At 40.0% G+C, this 19,086-nt stretch overlaps 2 protein-coding genes across 3 annotated transcripts; both read right to left on the reverse strand.

Annotated features, from left to right (window-relative positions):
* Positions 1-172: 172 nt before the first annotated feature.
* On the reverse strand, positions 173-2,049 carry exosc4 (exosome component 4). Its single transcript, XM_084912467.1, has 3 exons — positions 1,800-2,049; positions 792-998; positions 173-692 (listed from the first exon to the last, which is right to left on the reverse strand). Exons 1-3 carry the CDS (start codon positions 1,968-1,970, stop codon positions 333-335), a joined length of 738 nt encoding a protein of 245 aa, XP_084768593.1. The 5' UTR covers positions 1,971-2,049; the 3' UTR covers positions 173-332.
* A 1,517-nt stretch (positions 2,050-3,566) lies between these two features.
* On the reverse strand, positions 3,567-14,645 carry prkacbb (protein kinase, cAMP-dependent, catalytic, beta b). 2 transcript variants are annotated; one of them, XM_084912465.1, is made up of 10 exons: positions 14,167-14,645; positions 10,085-10,146; positions 9,878-10,006; positions 9,502-9,600; positions 9,322-9,404; positions 9,081-9,207; positions 8,896-8,991; positions 7,165-7,287; positions 6,862-7,026; positions 3,567-3,814 (listed from the first exon to the last, which is right to left on the reverse strand). In XM_084912465.1, exons 1-10 carry the CDS (start codon positions 14,210-14,212, stop codon positions 3,689-3,691), a joined length of 1,056 nt encoding a protein of 351 aa, XP_084768591.1. In that variant the 5' UTR covers positions 14,213-14,645; the 3' UTR covers positions 3,567-3,688. The 2 variants fall into 2 exon arrangements, with proteins under 2 accessions (XP_084768591.1, XP_084768592.1); XM_084912466.1 differs by lacking the exon at positions 14,167-14,645 and adding an exon at positions 10,765-14,160.
* Positions 14,646-19,086: the final 4,441 nt, after the last annotated feature.

Here is a 19,086-nt window from a genome sequence, read left to right on the forward strand (position 1 = left end):
GGAAGATAACCGGGAGTGATGGAGGTGTGTCCTGGAGAGAAGGTCAGTAGAAACAAGAGAGGATACATGTTTTAATGGCAGGTGGAGAGGTGAAGCTGCAGGAGCAGATGTCGTATAAGTAGACAAGTTTGAATACCTCCCTCATAAATAAACAACCAATAAGGAAACGATGCATGACTAACATATTTATTATTACATTTATCACATTCATACAAAAGTATTCAGTGACTGATATAAATGAATTAAACGTTAATATCATTTGTAAATATTTAAAGTCCAATAACACTTTCAAGCTGCACTTGGAATCCACATGTTCCTGCTGCCGTCCCACGTCACTCTCCGGTGAGCACAGAGGCTTCTTGAAGATGCTGCCTCACCACCTCATCCAGCACTTTGCTCACACCTTTACAAGCAGTCATTGCAGCCTCAATCAGAGTCTCGAGGTGATCCTGATGCAGTCTGGCATCCATCTGCAGCAGAGCGATCTGTCCACCTCGGGGCAGAAGCGCTAAAGCCAATGAGCTCACGCCTCCATTTTCCTCTGCGTAGCACAGGTCAGCAAGGGGGGTCTCATCCACAAACCCTACAGTGCAGGCACACACATAGTCCCGCATCGGGATGCCAGCGTCAATCACTGCCAATGTGGCAGCATTCACGCACACGCTGTAATTCCCTCCGTCTGACTGCAGAATCTGTTGGAAGACGATGGAAACGTGCTTGTGAACAATTACAAAAAAATCTATTTCTGCAATAATACCTCTCACCAGATGAAGCGTCAGTCCAACACGAACCTTGACATAGATATCAATTTGAGATCGAGGGTACAGCTGGGTCATCACAGCAGCCTCAAATGTCTGCTTCAGGTGGAGGCTCATCTCAGTGGATTTGCGGTCTCCGTGTGGTCGTCTCTTCCTCTCCGCTGTGCTGAACGTGGCCATGCTATACTGGCAGTTGATAACTGCTCGATCATGAAGAGTCCGACTTCGGGAACCTCGCATCTGGTTGAAAACGACAGGTAAGAACTGATGTACAGCTTGGACTGGACGTTACCGTGCTTACACACTGGAACAATGTTAACTGCACCCAACATAAATAAATGCTGCAATATACACCAACTGGACACATTTTTTGGTGCACTTGTTCAACGGCTTGTTAACACAAATGGAATATAAATGTATCATTTGCACAGAGTCAACCTGATTATTGTTGCTGACTGTGTTCATCCCTTTATGACCACATCTTGTGATGTTTGCTTCCAGCAGGATAGCACCCCACATCACACACCTCAAACAGGTTTCTTTAATATTCTCAAATGACCTCTACAATTACCATGTCTCATTCCAAAGGAGCACCTTTAGGATGTGGCGTAAGGAAATTAATATTATGGATGTGCAACCAACAAATCAACAGCCACTGTGTGATGCTAATATCTCAATATGGACTAAAAAAACTCAAGTGGAAAAGTGTTGTTGAATTCATACCATGAAACAAGGTATGAATTCAACAACAAGTGTACAGTGTACAACAACAACTTTGATTTCAATTCATACTTCATGCTGTTGAGCCTTAAATAAAACTTACTACACATCCCGTCTGCTTTGAGCAATAATTTAATAATGATACTACACTGTGCAAGTACTGCTACAAGCAAAAGTTCTCGCTGAAAATGCCCCTTTCTCAGGTATTTACACTATATTATATCAAAATGTGGCGACTTTATGTCACTGGTGTGATGACCATAATCAAATGCATTTTATTGTTTATCCCCACTAACCCTCTCCTCCATCCGCGGCACTTACTTCGTGGGGACCGTACACCACGGCCAGAGCTTTGGTGTTCCCCTGCTCTAAATACGCAGAGCCGTCGGCCTGAGTGAACACACCCATACGGGCCTGAAGCTTCCGCAGCTCGGTGGCTTTCCTCCCATCTAAACGGTATCCTTGATCAGACAGCAGTTCCAGGCCCGCCATGTTTCCGTAAACTTCGAATGAACGGCAACGCAGCGTCCCACGTGTCTCCTGCTACACTACATTACCCATACGCCGAGTACCTAATAGAAATACGGCAACACCATAGGTCCAAACCGAACGACAACTTCCGGGAAAAAAAACAGGCAGAACGGAAACCATGAGAAGCAGAGTTAGTATCCACAGTAAACCGTTTTCATTGTGTTTAATACTCTGGCTTCACGTCACTGGTGGCTATGGTCATCTTTTATATACAGTGTTGTGGTCCAAGCTGTTCATACCAAGATGCCAAATCAGGAATCCGTGCTCATTGTGATGATTGTGATACAAACTTGCTCAAAACGTCTAAAATAAAATATCTTCTCTTGAGGCCTCTGGACTTTTGGTACTACCCAGATCACACAGTAGGATCCGCAATCCACAATGGAAGAAAGGGTGCAAGAAAATTCCAACACTTTTAAAAATAAAATTTATTAGCATCTCTAATGTGTATAAATAAAAACATATATGAAACAATGCATATACGTATGATGTAATGAGCTTAACAATAACAGGGTTACATGTGATACAAAGGAGCAGTCTTCATTTTAGCCAGTGTATTGTGAGGAAAACTGAAATCAAGCTTTCAAATATGCATACCTATAAGTTGCAAATCTACATTCTTTGACAAGAATGAATCTCTTTGGGGCGATAACAGGGAGAATATGGTAAATATCCTTTCTTTTATGCATTCCTGTTCAAAGATTTTAAAACATCTTTCATTGAGTACATTATACTTCTTCTTTTTTTTTAAGGTTCACTAAATGTTGAGGCGCGGAGATGCAACACTATTCACACTGACCCTCTCAGCTTTACATAAAAGTTAAAATCCTAAAAGGATTTCTCTTTACTCCCTTTTACCAAGGTCACGTTGTTCCACAGACTTGTAATGAGGGTCTTTATAAGCAGGCCCGATGGGAACAATATGACTATAATGTTTGACACAGAGACAAAATATTGTAACATATCAAACTTTACATGTAACTAGCGGACCCAAGCAGATCAAACAAACAAGTGGATTTTACATTTTTACTAATGTAACAAGGTTTGTCATTTTCTGCATGGCTTGCTGTGCCTGGGTCACGATACAAAGGAGACAGTGAACATGGGGGTGAGGGGGTCATCTAAGGATTTGGCTCTCTAAAGCTTAAAGCAAAGAATGGAAAGGACCTCTCTTCTTGTGTCACCTAGCGTTTTCCCATTTGGTCATCCTTTAATCAGTCAAAGTTGTCAAATGTCTGGACAGATTTGCACCTAAGACAAAATCTAAATGTGATGCACACTCTTAATTTACATTGCTGACAACTGAACGGGAATCCCTACGACCCAAAACGTGTGTATCATTATTGGCCACTGTCAGTTTTTCCTCATAAATTGAAAAATATCACATTTTTATAGGGGATAACAACATCCAAGACTAACTGCTTCAAAGTAAAAAAAATGGATAAGTACAAAAAAAACCAAAAGAAAGAAAGAGAAAAGTGATGTGTCTGCTTTAATATGCAGGTGTATGTGACGGTGACAGGTTATCGGCACCCAAGGATCATGGCGACCTCATTCAGCCTTGTGGAATGAAGGGACTATGTAGTAGATCTGAAAAAGATGGTCTCTGCTCCATCCCAAGTCTTCAGAAGAGTGCAAAGATCCCCTTATTTTCCCTGATATATCCATGTTCTCACGTCCTAAAACTCTGCGAACTCCTTTGCGCATTTTTCCGTTAAAGAAACGCGGATTTCCTCCTCTTCGTAGTCGTCGAAGTTGCTGGTGTCCCCCGGCCCTCTACACTTTGGTATGAATGGAGCTTCAACCTGCAGAAGAACAGAAAGACTTGTTTTACTGGGTGAGATTATATTATATTGATGCCTACACTGGCTTGTCAGTAGAGCAGGCAAGACTGTATTGTATTACAGTGAATGTAGACAGCATCTGTTGTCCTGGCAAACCCCGAATGCTGTCAACTTAAATGATGTGCCTGTCAGATAGCTAGTGTCTGAAGCCTCTCCCTCTACAATGGAGGCAGTTTTTAATAACTTAACAAAAACTGTCAACTCTGCAGTTTGTAAAACAATTCACCAGGTGTGCAGATACGAGAGCACACACACATCTAAATTTCCCTCTAAAGTCTGCTTTTCATTCCTAAAACTACTTTATTCACGTCCTATGAGTACAACAAAGCACAAAAGCATGAATCCTTTGATTAAACATCTTAATCCCATCTTAAAAATCATCTTCAAAGCATCTGATCTGAAGAGCTTCCATACCACAGATATAGACACTTGTGCCTTCATACATAATCAGACACACACTGTACAAACCAGCTGATGCATAGCAAAGAGTTAACCCTTTAAAGCCCTAACCATGAAATCATTCAGAGAATTTGTTCTTGAATCTTCTGACAATTTTTGCAATTTATTGTTTAAAAGTGTATTGTCCAATTTATTTAGGTTTTATGGGAGAAAACCCCCCCAAAAGAGCAGAATCACAATGATGATGAAAAACTGTATGTATCAAATATGTTACAGGTTAATGGGTACCTCTGGTATCGCTTGTACTTTCATCTTTGTCCCCTCTAATTTAACAGGATTTTGTATAGCTACATTTTAACTAGGGCTGCACAATGACTCAAATTTTAATCTCAATCATTTGAGAGTTTGACTTCCCATAACTGTTCAGCATCACATTTCCTGAAAGCACTTGACTGGGGTGATAGACTCCAGGTAACAGACCACTGAAACAAAATTTAAATGTCTGGCGCAGCACGACGTGGAGCTTGTCCCTAGAAGCGGATCATCATTCATAGTTTGGAAATACTTTGGATGTAGGGCAAGCAACGTCAGCCAAGTCATATTATGTCTGTGCTGCAAAGCAGCACAAGTACCTTATTGAAAACACATCACAAACTGCAGGATAATTAATGCATGAAGGCTAAGGAAAAACAATGCAATGGCTGCTAGCAAGAATTTTCCAACATCAACTCAGACGTTTGTAAAAATAAGGTGAGTTAAAAAAACAGGGTGAGTAATGCAGGCTTCTGGAAAGTGATCAACATATGGGGACAAAAGAGCCGTTATCCCCAACGCAATTATTTTTCCAAAGTGGTAATACCTGCCCTGTATGCAAAACATTGCAGGGGAAATGGCAAATGATCTCACTGTCTGTCGGGCACTTGGTACTCCAAGCTTCATTCATATCCATGGTACTGGAGTGAAAAACTTCACATTTTGCTTCTAGGAGACGCACTTAGGTCACTGAAATATTTGTCTGCAAAGATGTTTTAATTAACAGGAATTTTAGAAAGCCGCTGACTCAACTATGCATTAAGTTCTACTTTAATTTTTATAAATATTTATTTTTCTTCTAAATGATGCACTGAATTTAAGTCATTCACAGTATGTTTTATTTATTTATTTATTTTTTGTTTGTTTACATCTGGCTTGTGGACAACAGTTAAAAATTAGCCATCTGGCAAACACTGTATATTTGACCTCTTCGGACAAAGCATTATCCTTGATAAAATTAATATAATTTATATGATCTATATTTAACTTTCTTTTAACTTGTTCTTTGTACTGTGTTTGTACATTAATTTTACCCATTATTTAACAGAAGTCATATGATTGCAGCTTATTCAAATACATAATACACATAACTGAGACTAAAGACAAACTGTGATTGGATGATTTTCTCAAACAGAGTTGCATCTGTAATGCTTCAATACATCACTTACTGAACACTACTTTCAAAGATGCACTCAGTACAACACAACGTGTATATCTTAAAGACAAAAACTGGCATTTTTTCCAGAGTTGCCCGTTCAACTCCCTCTGCTCTGGATTTACTACATGTCAGAGAATAACCTTACACGCAGAAGCATGTGACATTAGCCAGGATCCAGAAACAAATGTTATACAATTAATCTGATCATTTCGTCGTAGTCAGATGTCTACTTTTTTTTCCATAATTATTCCATCATGAAAATACATATTAAAACAAAATGGTCAAAGAGAAGAAAGGACCTCTGCAAAAATAACAAAATATGCTTATATAAGCTGGACTAGAATATTCAAATAGGATATTTGTTCACTGGGACTTCATAAAATCTCAGCATGGGTGCCCGCCAACTTACAGTGAGACTACACAGTGATTGGCCCAAGATATTACATTCTAACACTGTCATACAGCAATATACTAAAGGCAAAGCAACTGAATTTCTGTCCACAAAGAAAAGGCTCCAACTTCACTGTAAATACAAAACGGGTTCTCTTCCTTTTTGCAGCTCTTTATCTTACTTTTACTTCATAAAACCCCAGGAAGCAATTCTGCTCATGAGGAACTACTCTGGAGTTTTACTGGACTAACTTAAACAGAGAACGCTGCTTATTTTCATCTTATAACAAATCACAGGTAGAAGAGTGCAAAAACAAAGTTAATAAAAAAACCCATAATGATTCCATATTAGGCTAAACTAAAGGAAGTCAATAAGATTTAAGCCCAAGCTAAATAACTAATTAGATTTATCCAAACAGTCCATTATCACTGTCACGCCTGCAAACTGGCATGTGGCACCATGTGCAGTAAAGCTGGGTGATTTCCAAGTGAAAAAACCCCACACCTTTACTGGCCAGTTAAAAAATAAAATAAATATATTAAGTAAATACTGTGCATGCAACAGTTAAGTAACGACAATCAGAAACGACCGTGTAGTAAAACTGATTGAAGAGTATTTAGAAACTTTCTAGAAAATAAATAAATAAATAAATAAATAAATAAATAAATATGCGTGTAAATCGATATGTAATTAACTCTACGAGCTAATTCTGTATGGTGTCACTTCAATGTGTGTTTGGTATCTTGCCTTTCTCTCATAGATTGCAATCCAGTCTGTTGTGGCGAACCATTTGTGTCCTTTGATGTCATTGACTCCATTCTTCAAGTTGCCGTAGCGTTTGGTCAGATCCACCTGCAGCAGGTTTCTCAACAGGTCCTTTAAATCGGAGCTGAAGTGAGACGGGAACCGAACCTGAAAAGGCCGCAAGTGTTAGGATTTCATTTCTAGTAGTTAAAGCAGTCGTGCACATTTCATTTAACTTAGCTATCATGCATGACCGTTGCTCCTCATGCCATCATGTTGGCATTTCCAAAAGAAGCAGCTTCTTACCTTTCCAGACACAATCTTCTCATAGATCTGAATAGGCTGATCTGCAAAGAAAGGAGGGTAGCCAGCTGCCATTTCATAGATGAGGACTCCAAGGGCCCACCAATCCACAGCTTTGTTATAGCCCTAAAATGAACATAACACATGTTAATATAACAGAAACACACAAGAAGAAAAACACTTCTAGTATATAATTGGAGAAAAAGTAGGCTGTTTTTAAGACATTTAAGACTTTCTCATAATAATTTATCACTTGAGAAAACTTCCAAATGGCTCCCGCAGCTGCACTTGGATAATAACACTGAGGAGCTTTGGTTAGTTGCATTGTAAGAATCTGCACTTCACCACTAATTTTACTCTGACCTGCAGTTAGAAAACTGGAACTTTGTATATAGAAATAAGACATTTGTATAGCAAGCACAGACAATTCTGTTCCCTCTCTAGATAAATTACTGCAACAGTCTTTTTCTTTTAATGAGGATTTTTATTTTTTTGTCATAGAAACTTTTGTAAAATATGACTCATCTACAGACCAGTGTTTAGGCTTTACAAGCATCCATTAGCAGAAATGAAACGGTACTCATAAACGTGCTCAGTCAAAACTGCTCATTAACGCAAATGTTTAATCACCCAATCATACTGCACATCTCAATTCATTTATGCATGGTCAGGACAACCTACTGAAGTTCAAACTGAGCATCAGAATGGGAAAGAAGGGTGTTTTAAGTGACTTAGACCTTAATATAGTTGTTGGTGCCAGGCAGGCTGGTCTGAGGATTTGAGAAACTGATCTGCTGGGATTATCCCACACAACCAACTCTAGGGTTTACAGAGAATGGTTTGACAAAGGGAAACAATGCAGAAAGCAGCAGTTCTCTGTGTAAAAATGTCTTGTTGATGCCAAAGGCCAGAAGAGAATGAGAAGTCAACAGCAACTGCATTCAAAACTCACTGAACCTTGAAGCAGATTGGCTATAACAGCAGAAGAGGACACCTGGTGCCACTCCTGTCAGCTAAGAACAAGAAACTGAGGCTATAAATCACACCGGTTCACCAAAACTGAATAAAAGCAGATGGAAAAATGTTGCCTGGTCTGATGAGTCTCGATTTCTGCTCCAAAATTTGGTCAGGTTTTAGTGAAAGCATGGATTCATCCAGCCTTGGTGGCTGCTGGTGGTGGCGTAATGATGTGGGGGATATTTCTTTGGCACACTTTGAGCCTGAGTACCAATTGAGCATCGTTTAAACATCACAGAGTATTGTTGCTGACCATGTCCATCCCTTTATGAGAACAGAATCTATATAAAATGAAGAATTCAGTTAGTTCTGAAGCCAAATGGAGATCTGTACCTAAAGTTGCCCAGGAGTTTTTATTACTGTATCACCTATAACTAAAAGTTTTGTGTTGTTAGAATGTGCCCTTCTTATTTACACAGGCAGTAGGTCCACTTCCATTGAGCTGCAGCGGACACTTAAAGCTCACCTACATGTCAAGAAAGGAACCGGTGATGAGGTTTCTTGCAGTCCTACAGACAAGCTGTTTAAAAGATAAGCTGTAAACCTTTTCTTCCTATGTAGTCACACAACAGCAGCTTAATGTTATTTTGCTTCAACATTTCTGTGTGGCATCAATGATTTTCAATATTAATCAAATAATGACTAAAGTAAGAAAAAATGCTTTGATGCAGTGCAGAAAAGTAATGAAAAAATAAAGTTACAAAATGACGTCCATACTTTGCTGAGTATGATTTCCGGAGCCAGGTACTCCGGTGTCCCACACAACGTCCATGTCCTGCCTTTTACCCGCTTAGCAAATCCAAAATCTGTCACCTGGAAGTCAGTCGCACATTGTTTATTCAGCAAGTGTGGACACACAGAAAACACAGCAGAATGGTGTATTGATCTGCGTTCTGGCTCACCTGAATGTAGCCGTGGTGGTCAATGAGAAGATTCTCGGGTTTCAGATCTCTGTATATGAGATCTAGTGAATGGAGGTATTCAAATGTCAGCACTATCTGGGCGGCATAAAACCGCGCATGTGGTTCACTGGAACGGAAGAAGAGATAATTCTGTTTAGAGTCGTAAACAAACACGCGCGAGTAATATCAGAAAATCTATATGACGAATCAAAACCGCAGGAGACTGCAGAAGAAAACTAACCTGAACCTTCCAATTCGTCTTAGGTGTGAGAACATCTCACCACCTGGAACATACTCCATTACCATGTACAAATTGGAGTTGTCCTAAAACAAGAGGGGAGGGGCCAAAAAACACACTTTAATTTTACTGAGACTCAAATAAAGGAATTTTAATTATATAATGCCAAAAATCATACTGTACCTTAAATGCGTACTCAAGTTTGACGAGAAAGGGGAAGCTCACTGCCTGTAATATCCTCTTCTCATTTAATGTGTGTTCTATTTGCTTGAGTTTCACCACCTGACAGATAAAGAGATAAGATGACCTTGCCGGGCAAATCTCACTAACATTAGCAACAGCTGAACACTGAAAGCAAAGGCAGCTTTTAGTTATAATTTATTTTACTTGTGTCCCCCAGTAACCCTTTTAATACAACAAGAACGGGTTATAATGTCATTCTTTTAAGAAGATTAGCAGCCATTTGTTGGATGTGTTTAGCGCCACCTCACTTTCATCGTCACTGCGTGGTTCCCGCTCATGTCAACACTACTGTCTGTTTGACAGTGTTGCCACTGACCTTCTGCTTGTCCAGTATTTTCATGGCGAAGTATTGCTCTGTTCCTTTGTGCTTCACCAGCATGACTCTACCGAACGAGCCGGTACCCAGCGTCTTTAATCTGTCAAAGTCATCTAGGCACGTCGTGCTCTGTTGAAACAACATTATGTTAGCCTGCTTCGTGTGCCAAGTCTTTAAATAGCGAGTTCAACTTTTCGAGATTCTGACCTGTGGTGGGCATTCCCATTTCCGTAAGAAATCTTCTTTGGCTTTGGCTAGAAACTCTTTAACTAAAAGATAAAGAGCACAGACAGGCGGTCAGCACACACTTCTTTATGCCAAAAGAGCTTGGCTTATGAGTACAAAAGTTATATTTGGCAAAAAGAACAAAGGGCATTGTTATAGAAGGGAAAGGAACAAATGAGGAGAACAATACGGGCAATCAACTCTCATCTGGATATGAATTAAAACATATATTAAAAGTATCACATACTTTAGTTTAAAGAGGGGGACAAAATACAAACACAAGACAGCAACATCCACAACAAGCAGACTAGTGATGCATTCCAAGACACCCAGAACGTTCTCTGTTATTTTGTAGCCTTACTAAAAACGGTAAGAGGACCACAGCACTCAGAAATGAGAGGGAAAGGTTTATCTGAGCATCTTGTGCATCACTTACAAGGAGTTTGTGGGAAGGCTACCAAACAAAGCATAAAATGGTAAGCATAAACAAACCAATGTATGGGACACACAGCAGATATCCAGATTGAGAGAATGCAGATAACAAAAAACACTGAATTATTTTCAAAGCAGGACAAAGTAAAAAGCAAGCACATCTAGCAGGTTTTCACAATAAGACCAATTCTGTTTGCCATTCTGGTCATCTTTGGAGGAATTTAGCATACCAAAGGTCTCTATTGATCACCAAGGTTTTGCAGGAACAATCACCCACACGGATGACGTGATAGAAAAGAGAAGACAGGGAGAAATATAGAGTTCATGTACATAAAAACAAGTATAACACGTCAACAAACATGGAGCATGTGTAGTGAATAGAAGCAACAGGAATGAAAACAGAGCTGAGAGTCACGTGAGGAATCGAAGAAGCGACTGACTGCCTACTATGGTGTTTTTAAAAAAGCTGTATCAGAAACTCAGCCATGCGTGCTAGATCAGCCTGAAAAGATAATCTGTAGCAAAGATAAAAGCATTACAAATCTAATCTGAACTACAAACTTTTTTTATTTAAAGCATCTTCTTTCTTTTTTCACTCCCACTGAAAAAAGAACAGCTATGGTACAGTAATAAGTGGCTACCTCAATGTCGGAATTGAAGGTTTTTAGCAATAACTTTTTGTTGATAAACTCTATGGACACCAAGACATTTGGGTGTTTTTGTCTTTAACATGAGTATAGTGATTTTGTCAAATGAGGTTCTGGTTTCTAAGAATCAGACACGTGCTATCCGAGTCACTTCCAGCACCCTTTCAAAACAACAGCAGTCGGTCTCCTTAGTTCCCAAACTCTTCCAGTGGGCTGTGAAAACAAAGAGGTGATACAATACAGCAGTAAACATCCTCCTTCACCAACTTTTTAAAGCATGCTGTTGGTATCAAGTTCAACACAAGCATTTTTATGAGGGAAAATAATACAGTTTCTCAGTTTCCATTGGATATATTGACTGGCAGGTCATAGCATACAGATTTTATTTGCATTTAACAGTGCCCTGTATATCATCCATTATACATTTTCACAGCAGATGCTGTTGCAGATGCCACATCACTCATCCTGCTGAACCACTGCGCAATAGTTTTGTACTATTGAGTGATTATTGTTATCGTTTTGTGTTTTTTGTTACCATTTATATGCATTTTTATACTTTTAACTAAAACATCTGTAGAGCTGCAAAACCAAATTTCGTTTCACTGCATATTCTGTTGTTGCCAACTTGTATCATCTATTCTCTTAATTACTTTTCTTAGCTCTAGTATGACCTTTTATAAACTTTAATCTGTTAAAAATAAGAAAATAATGCCCCAAACTGCAGAGGTCAAAGTTAAAGACACATTTTTACCCTTGCTTAAATAACCCATCACAAACTAAGCATAAATTCCAATTCCAAGGTCTGCAAATACATTAGAAGAAAATATCCATCTTGTTAGAGAAATAAATGAAGCATCTAAAAATTATATCAAAAACTTGAGGAATATACTGTCTCAACTCTAATTCAGTGCGGGGGTTAGAAAAAACAAACTGTGAGGTTTAGGCTTGTTCAGTTTAAATCTTCAATACTCTTTGCAATGCTGCGTGTCTATAGAGTAAAGTTAGCACAGTCGACAAGCCCTTTCTGAGATCAATGCCAAACTCCACACAAGCAAGACATGGTTGAGTTATGTTGGCTTATCCAGTTACACTACAGTACACGCGCACTGTGAAATAAAACAGGTGTCATGATGGCAAGTGTTTAATCTCTCCGTCCAAGTGTGACCGTGTCAGTGCTCTTCCAACCGGTCCAGCTCGTTGCATCAATGTACAGTAAACACAGGTAACGTGCAGCTCTGTGGGTAACCAGGTCGTCTTATCAGGGCGGCTACACTCCAGACAAATCTGCCCCTCGGAGCACAGTGTCAGCTTAAATGGGTTTAACAGTTAGCTATGGCCCAGGATCTAGGGATCATAGTTGTATTCAGCGGAAATGCTTGGCAGTATAGATAATATAGCTGATCTGATCATCTCCGTCTGCCTGAGTACGTCTGCTTGGAACTGTGCACAGGGCCTGTCTGGTGTCTCTCTACAGGTCAATAAATCTCAGCAATCACTGCATCATAAAGTGGCATTACCTTAAACAAACTCAGTGTACAACTCAACCCAGATGGTTCTCGGCTTTGTGTTGTTGTTTTTTTAAGAGTAAGAAAACGCACTGGGCGTGTTTTTGTTTGTAGCTAAATACAGGAGGATTTTTTGTATTATTTAAGACCAAGGGGATGCTCAATGATGACCAGCTGCACACATAAAAGCATATGAGCACAAAGTAACACTGGCCTAGTCTGAGCTACGTCAAACCTTTCAAAGCTTGTAATACCCCTTATCCTCTGACGAAGGTCTGATGACAAGCTGCTCCAGTCAATGACACTGAGTGTGAGAAGTGAGCCCTGATGGACCTTTACCACAGTAAGATTAGCAAAGGGACTCTAAACAAATGAGTGACATGATTAAAGTGTGCTTTCTGGGGAGCGTGCGGCCCCAATGCTGGGAAGACGGCAGCAGGTCCAGGCTTTATGAATGGAAAGAGGGCATTTGTCATTTCTCCACCATATTTGGTCATGCTGCTGTTTATGCAGCCCAGAATAAAATGTGGCAGTGAAGAGCCCGGGGCAGGAATAATCCTACGCTGCCTTCAGATAAAATTTACTGTCTATTTATTTAACAATTACCCAAGAGCCTGCGGTTTATTGCCGCAGATTTAAGACCATCTGTGAAAACTTTCTGTCTTGTACAACTAGCTGCTGTTGTTATTGTTGAGAAGAAGCCTGCAGTCAAATATGCAGCAAGAGCCAAAGCATTATAAAGCTCGAGATGACACAACAAAAGAGGTGGCGAGGTGATGCTAAGGCTTAGGATTTTTACTCATTAAGCAGGGATTTTGATATGAGACAAATACAAGTCGCTGATGAGTGTGTCAGTGTATGAAGGCCCTGGAAAGCTACAACCATCAAGAGGCAATGAAATGACAGGGGCCTTCTGAGGGCTAATCCCCCTACCACTACCACCACCACCACTTAAAGCTAAAGTTAGCAGGCTAGCTGCTCTTCCAGGCTTTCTTGTGCTCCAGTTTGCATGCAAACCGCCTTTTTAACATTTGAAATGACCATAGAGAGCCATTAATAGACACGCACTGCTTTCCTGGCTACTTAACAGGCTTTAATAGTCTCCTAACACTGCCAGGGCTCCCCTTCCCCACCCCCCTGAATGCCAAAAAACCACAACAATCCCGGGGTCTTCTTGGAGCTATAGCTACCTTCAATAGCCCCCCTATTTTAAAAAAAATGGATATATATTCGCAGAACCACAAAAACAATCCTTCATGCTCATTTTTCTATCTAAACGGATAGTGCTTTCAGCGTCGGTGCAATGTGGGAATGTGCGGGGGGCGATGACGGACGGACGGCCCTCCCTTGCTTTACTCTGGCTGGTAGTTTAAACAGTTTTTAGTTATAACAGGCTAGCTGGCTGCTTCGTGGCATCTTGTTGAGATGACTAAACGCAACACAATAACACTGCTGAGTTCAAACGACAGCTCGCACTCACCGCTCTCTAGCTCGTTGCCCTTCTTGGCGGTGGCAGCGTTCCCCATGGTGTGGAAGACACGGCGGTCGCTCCGACTGAGAAGAGATGGCGGCGGCTAGCTAACCTTCCAGCTTATGTTTTCGAGGTCTTCAAAAGAGGCTAGCCCGAAATCGATGCGAGTGTTTACTCGGTTTAAAACGCAAGGAAAGCAACGTCCAGTAGCCGCCCCCTTTCCTTCCAGCTGCCCCCTCGCTCTCCCTCTGTCTCTCCCGCTCCTTCTTCCCTGCGAAAGATGTTCCGCTCCCGCTAGTTCACTGATGTCTGCACGGCTGTCATGAAGCTAGCGGTCACTCCTGTTTCTGACTAAGCTGCTCCCGAGAACCGTCACCAGCACTCAGCTGCGTTCACGGAGCGCTCAGGGGCTTGGATTGGCCACAGATGGCTCTGAGCAGATGCCAAACCAGGCATGCTTCCGCGTTTTTGGAGCATCGCGGTGATTGTATTTCGCAGATGTGGGATACCGTTAGAGTGCTCTTTTGTCTGACTTTAGAGGAATGAGTCTTTATTTCATTTGTGCGTTCAGAGCCAAACGCTATTAGTGTTCCCTTACACCATGTCAGCTGCACATCTGCTTTGACAAGTTCATTGCACAGCTTCAAATGTTTATTTGTATGCCTGTGTGATTTATACATGACAAGTACGCGATAGACAGATATAGTATCACAAATATAGTAGTAATAAATCATATATTATCATTATTAGATTTAACTGAAAAGGAAAGGGAAAATTATGTTAAAACCATGTTGTTTTTCTATAAAAAAAATAACCAAGGTTTTTATAGTTAACTGAAAGTAGACAAAAAACTAAAACTAGATTTGTTTTTATTTAACTGAAAAAATAATAAAAACTAGAAATGTAAAAAAAAAAAGTGCAAAGTAAATTTCAAAAAAGTAAGTAAAGTAAGTTAAACAAAAAAAAAGTCAGTGAAACGATTTTGTGAACTTGGAAAACAAAACAAAAAAATATATATATGAAATATCCTGAATCTTGGTATATGTTCAGTCTACGGCCTTTGACTGAAAGTCAAATGCTTTTTAAAAAGTTCTGTTTGTGATTTTTCTAAATCTTGCCTCTGGCATTTGTCATACATAAAATAACAAAAATTAAAAATAAATAAATAAATTATATAAAATACTCTGAAAACAGATAAAATCAAATCAAATATGCAGAACATTTCGTTTACATTTTTACAGATTTGGTTGTATTTGTTTACTAGTCAAGTACATAGAGGACTGTTTGTAATCTACTTTAAACTTTATATTTCTATCTATCTGTAAAACATTTCAGACTAGGCTAGATTTCAGGTTTAAAAACTGTCTTAGAGTAAAGTATTTTTTTTTTTTATCGAACTAAGATTTGGTACATAAAGGAGTTTAAAAGTGATTTAAAAACATTAATTTAGACACCCCAAGCTGTCTTCATAAACTTTTGTATTATAAAATCTAGTTTAAACTCAAAATACCCATATTAGGACAGGGTATTTATTTTATAAATAAAATAATAATACCATAAATACCACAAGAAATAGAGTAAAACATACCACAAAACAAATAAAAATGCAAGACTAAAAACATAGTATTAATGTTTCTAATAAAAATATTGAAATTATCTGTCTGCCAATCTATCATCGCAGCTTTTTCTGAACGGCAAACAGTTGAAATAATCAATAATAAGTTATTTTGTAAGTACAACTTTAATAAGCATACCTGTAGTTACAACCACTGCAGCTGCCTCATTCTTTTCTGACAAGATGTGGCTCGCTTTGCTCCATTCAGCTACATGTGCCTCGCAGGTATAAATACCATGTGGTAGATGGTATAAGACCTCCTTGATCTTCTTATTTCTTTTTCCTCTGTAACATCTGTGTCAGGGTTTTGTTCTTTGCCTGCAGATCTGAAGGGAGGCAAGTGCATTGTGCTTTTGCGAGGCACAGTGCAGCTTGGCTTTAGGGTGACAGATAAAAAAAATTCCTGCATTTCTTTTTTGTTTTATTCCTTTTTAATTTTTAGTATTGGTAACTTCTGGTAACTACTGAATCTTCCTGTGGTAACGTGAGTCTCATATGGACTTTCTAATATAGGAAAAATCAGAAAACAGATGATCGGGTGCCAAGGGAGGAATTGTGGTACTACAGGAAGAAGTCTGGAGCGGCAGAGATGTATGTGAGGGTGATGTAGGAGGTGAGGACAGCGTAACAGAGGTGAGATGTGTGGTGTGGTCGGTTTAGGGCAGCTGTGGCTCAGGTGGTAAGCAGGTCATCTGCCAATCAGAAGGTCTGCGGATTAGTAACTGTGAACAAGATACAGAAGCCCGAGTTGTCCTTGATGTACCCACTGGACTGTGAGTGGGTGAATTTTAGATAAAAGTCTTTATGTGTGTGATGTTGCTTTGGTTGGAGTGAAAAATAGGTTCAACGTGGGGGTTGGAATACATCAGGTGGTCAACCATACATAGCAACAGATAGTTCACAAGAGAGGAGAAAAAGAGTGTGAATGCTGGGTGGAGTGGGTGGAAATGAGAGTCTGGGGGTGATTTGTGACAGAAAGATAGCAGCAGAAGTGAAAGGGAAGATAGTAGAGAGACCGGCTATGATGTATGGTTTGTAGACAGTGGTACTGACAAAAAGACAAGACGCTGAGCTGGAGATCTTCATTGACTAGAATGGACAAAATCAGAAATGAGTACATCTGTGGTGAACCCAAATGGAGCAGCTGGAAGACTAAGAAGAGAAAAAGGCTAGATAATAACGTCTGGCTTTGCTTATTTATCTGTGCTGTGAACTAGCAGAATGGTTGGAGAATCTGATCCAAGCTTTGCAGTTTACCTCAGGCCTACATCAGCTTCAAATCCACACTGGGTATTCAGTCTGACAGACTAACTGTATGGTGATGTTCCTATTTAGATGCGTATCTGTGTGCATCTTTGAAAGTCGGTCTGCTTGGAGTTTGGATCATTTCCTGTGGCTTGTTCACAGTTCACATTTCCTGGTTTTCATACACACGACCTGGATCAGTGTCTTGCTTCTTAGGAACAAGCCTGTTGTCTCATACTTTAATCTTTGGTAAGTGATAGCCTTCTTTAAATAATTATGGCAGAGCTGCCAAGAATGTCACAACTACAGCATGCAGGAAGATTATTAGAGGAAGTGAGGAAGTAATCCATGCCTTTGGAGTGATGACCAGCGAAGCAGAGCATTTGGTATCCAGCCTTGCTGTCATATGACATCATGGGTGTCTGATGATTGCTATCAAACACTGGCTGGTCAGTTATTTTGAGGGCAGAAGCTGAAAAAGCATTTTATTCGACATATATTCTGACACAGGAAGAAGAAAAGATCGAAATCTTTTTAGGTGTTTATTTCAGGCTAGTGGTTTGCCTCCATAGATTAAAAAAATATTTTATATTTCCATTCTTCCAAAACACAAGGAATATGTTTACATTGTCCTTCAAGGGCAAGCATAGCGCCTTGCTGTCCTTCATTTTAGCCTGTCATAGGCAAACTACGTCTTTACAAGATGCATGAGCACTAAGGAGATTGTTCCTGAGGAGTGCAAATATTCCTTAATTGGAAGACTGACTCATTTGCACCCCTTTACCTCAGGAAGCAGAAGGAAGAGAAAATCCATCCCCATCAAGGTATCAGGCAACTCTGCGCAGGGCAAGAGGTCTTTTGACCCAACCCACCTGTCCATGTTTGTTTGTTTTGTATCACTGGATTCAGTGGAAATGTTAGCCTTTTCTCACTTTCTTGGGGGCAAGTTTGTGTTTATTGTCACACTAGAGGTGGATCTCTAGGGAAGAGGGGATACAGATGATTTGGCATTGTTATGGGAAAGCCCAGCCCTTTGTTTCACACACAAAGATTGCTCTATGTTGTTTTCTCTGGCAGAGACCAGCATTCCTCAGGGGATGGATGGCTTTTCCAACGACTGCCTGAAGGGTCTTGTCTTCTATGCATTTTCTCCACTCTCCTGACAGCATCTCACTTGGTGAGATCGTCTTCTCACACGAAATCCTCTGAAGGCCCCCAGGTAGCCATCAATATGATTGTTGGACAGAAATCACCTGGAAGCCTCCAATCAGGATAGAGCTTTGGGTGTGGCCACCAAAAGCTTACAAAAGGGGTCAGTGACATTTAGGTGTCCTTCAGTCTTGAATTTAGCAGACTTTCCGTTACCCAATGGCGCCAAAAGAGCTGTTTACAGTAACAGACACCAGACTACAGATCCAAAATGACTGCTCTTTACAGCACATGCAATTGCTTTAAAGGATTTTTGAACTTAAATATAAATTACTTTATGCAACCCTGAAGAATAACCTCGGAGGTGGTTGATTAAAACCTTCTGCAAAAAATGTCAAAGAAAAGCAAAGTAAGCTCCGAGAAAAGTTCAAGGATTGCTTGTCTGCACACTATTATTCAAATCATACGCAAAGCAAATCAGTCCTCCATCACATATACTAATCCTGATCAAAATTCATAAATGGAGGACTTCTGTCGAGAACAGAAGGCAAACAGGAGGAGCCAAAAGGGCACAGCAGTAAACTGAGCCATATAACTGTGTGTAAAGTCAAGACGATGACACACAGAGATCACAGAGAATTACCAGTTCACCAGTGTTAGGCCCAAAATTCATCACAAGCCCAAAGAGTAAGAAAGTTTCCTTTGCAAAAGAAAAACAGCAGCTTTTAGAGACTTCTGCATTCCACCTGCGTGTCTCTGACAGCAGAGATGTGACGTATTTAAAGCTTTATAATTCACCTTTTATACGCTGTGATACTGTATGTGCAATATTACTTTTTTTCCACTTCTGCAGTGTTGCTTACTGTTCTAATGATCACATCCCAAAACCCTGCCCGCCTTGTTGTTTTTAAGACCAATAG

The sequence above is a fragment of the Perissodus microlepis genome, chromosome 18 (assembly GCF_051167445.1).
Source record: "Perissodus microlepis isolate ML-2025 ecotype Zambia chromosome 18, ASM5116744v1, whole genome shotgun sequence".
Lineage (NCBI taxonomy): Eukaryota > Metazoa > Chordata > Actinopteri > Cichliformes > Cichlidae > Perissodus > Perissodus microlepis.

What these genes read in the sequence shown, in the direction of transcription:
- prkacbb (XM_084912465.1), bottom strand. Translation starts at nt 14,212, where the DNA reads ATGGGGAACGCTGCCACCGCCAAGAAGGGCAACGAGCTAGAGAGCG. An exon ending in AACTTGAGTACGCATTTAAG is followed by an intron (nt 9,405 to 9,501) that starts GTACAGTATGAT and finishes CTCTTGTTTTAG; the next exon opens with GACAACTCCAATTTGTACAT. An exon ending in TTGCAATCTATGAGAGAAAG is followed by an intron (nt 3,815 to 6,861) that starts GCAAGATACCAA and finishes GTTCTTCTGCAG; the next exon opens with GTTGAAGCTCCATTCATACC.
- exosc4 (XM_084912467.1), bottom strand. Translation starts at nt 1,970, where the DNA reads ATGGCGGGCCTGGAACTGCTGTCTGATCAAGGATACCGTTTAGATGGG. An exon ending in TGGTGTACGGTCCCCACGAA is followed by an intron (nt 999 to 1,799) that starts GTAAGTGCCGCG and finishes GTTTTCAACCAG; the next exon opens with ATGCGAGGTTCCCGAAGTCG. An exon ending in AAATTGATATCTATGTCAAG is followed by an intron (nt 693 to 791) that starts GTTCGTGTTGGA and finishes GTCTTCCAACAG; the next exon opens with ATTCTGCAGTCAGACGGAGG.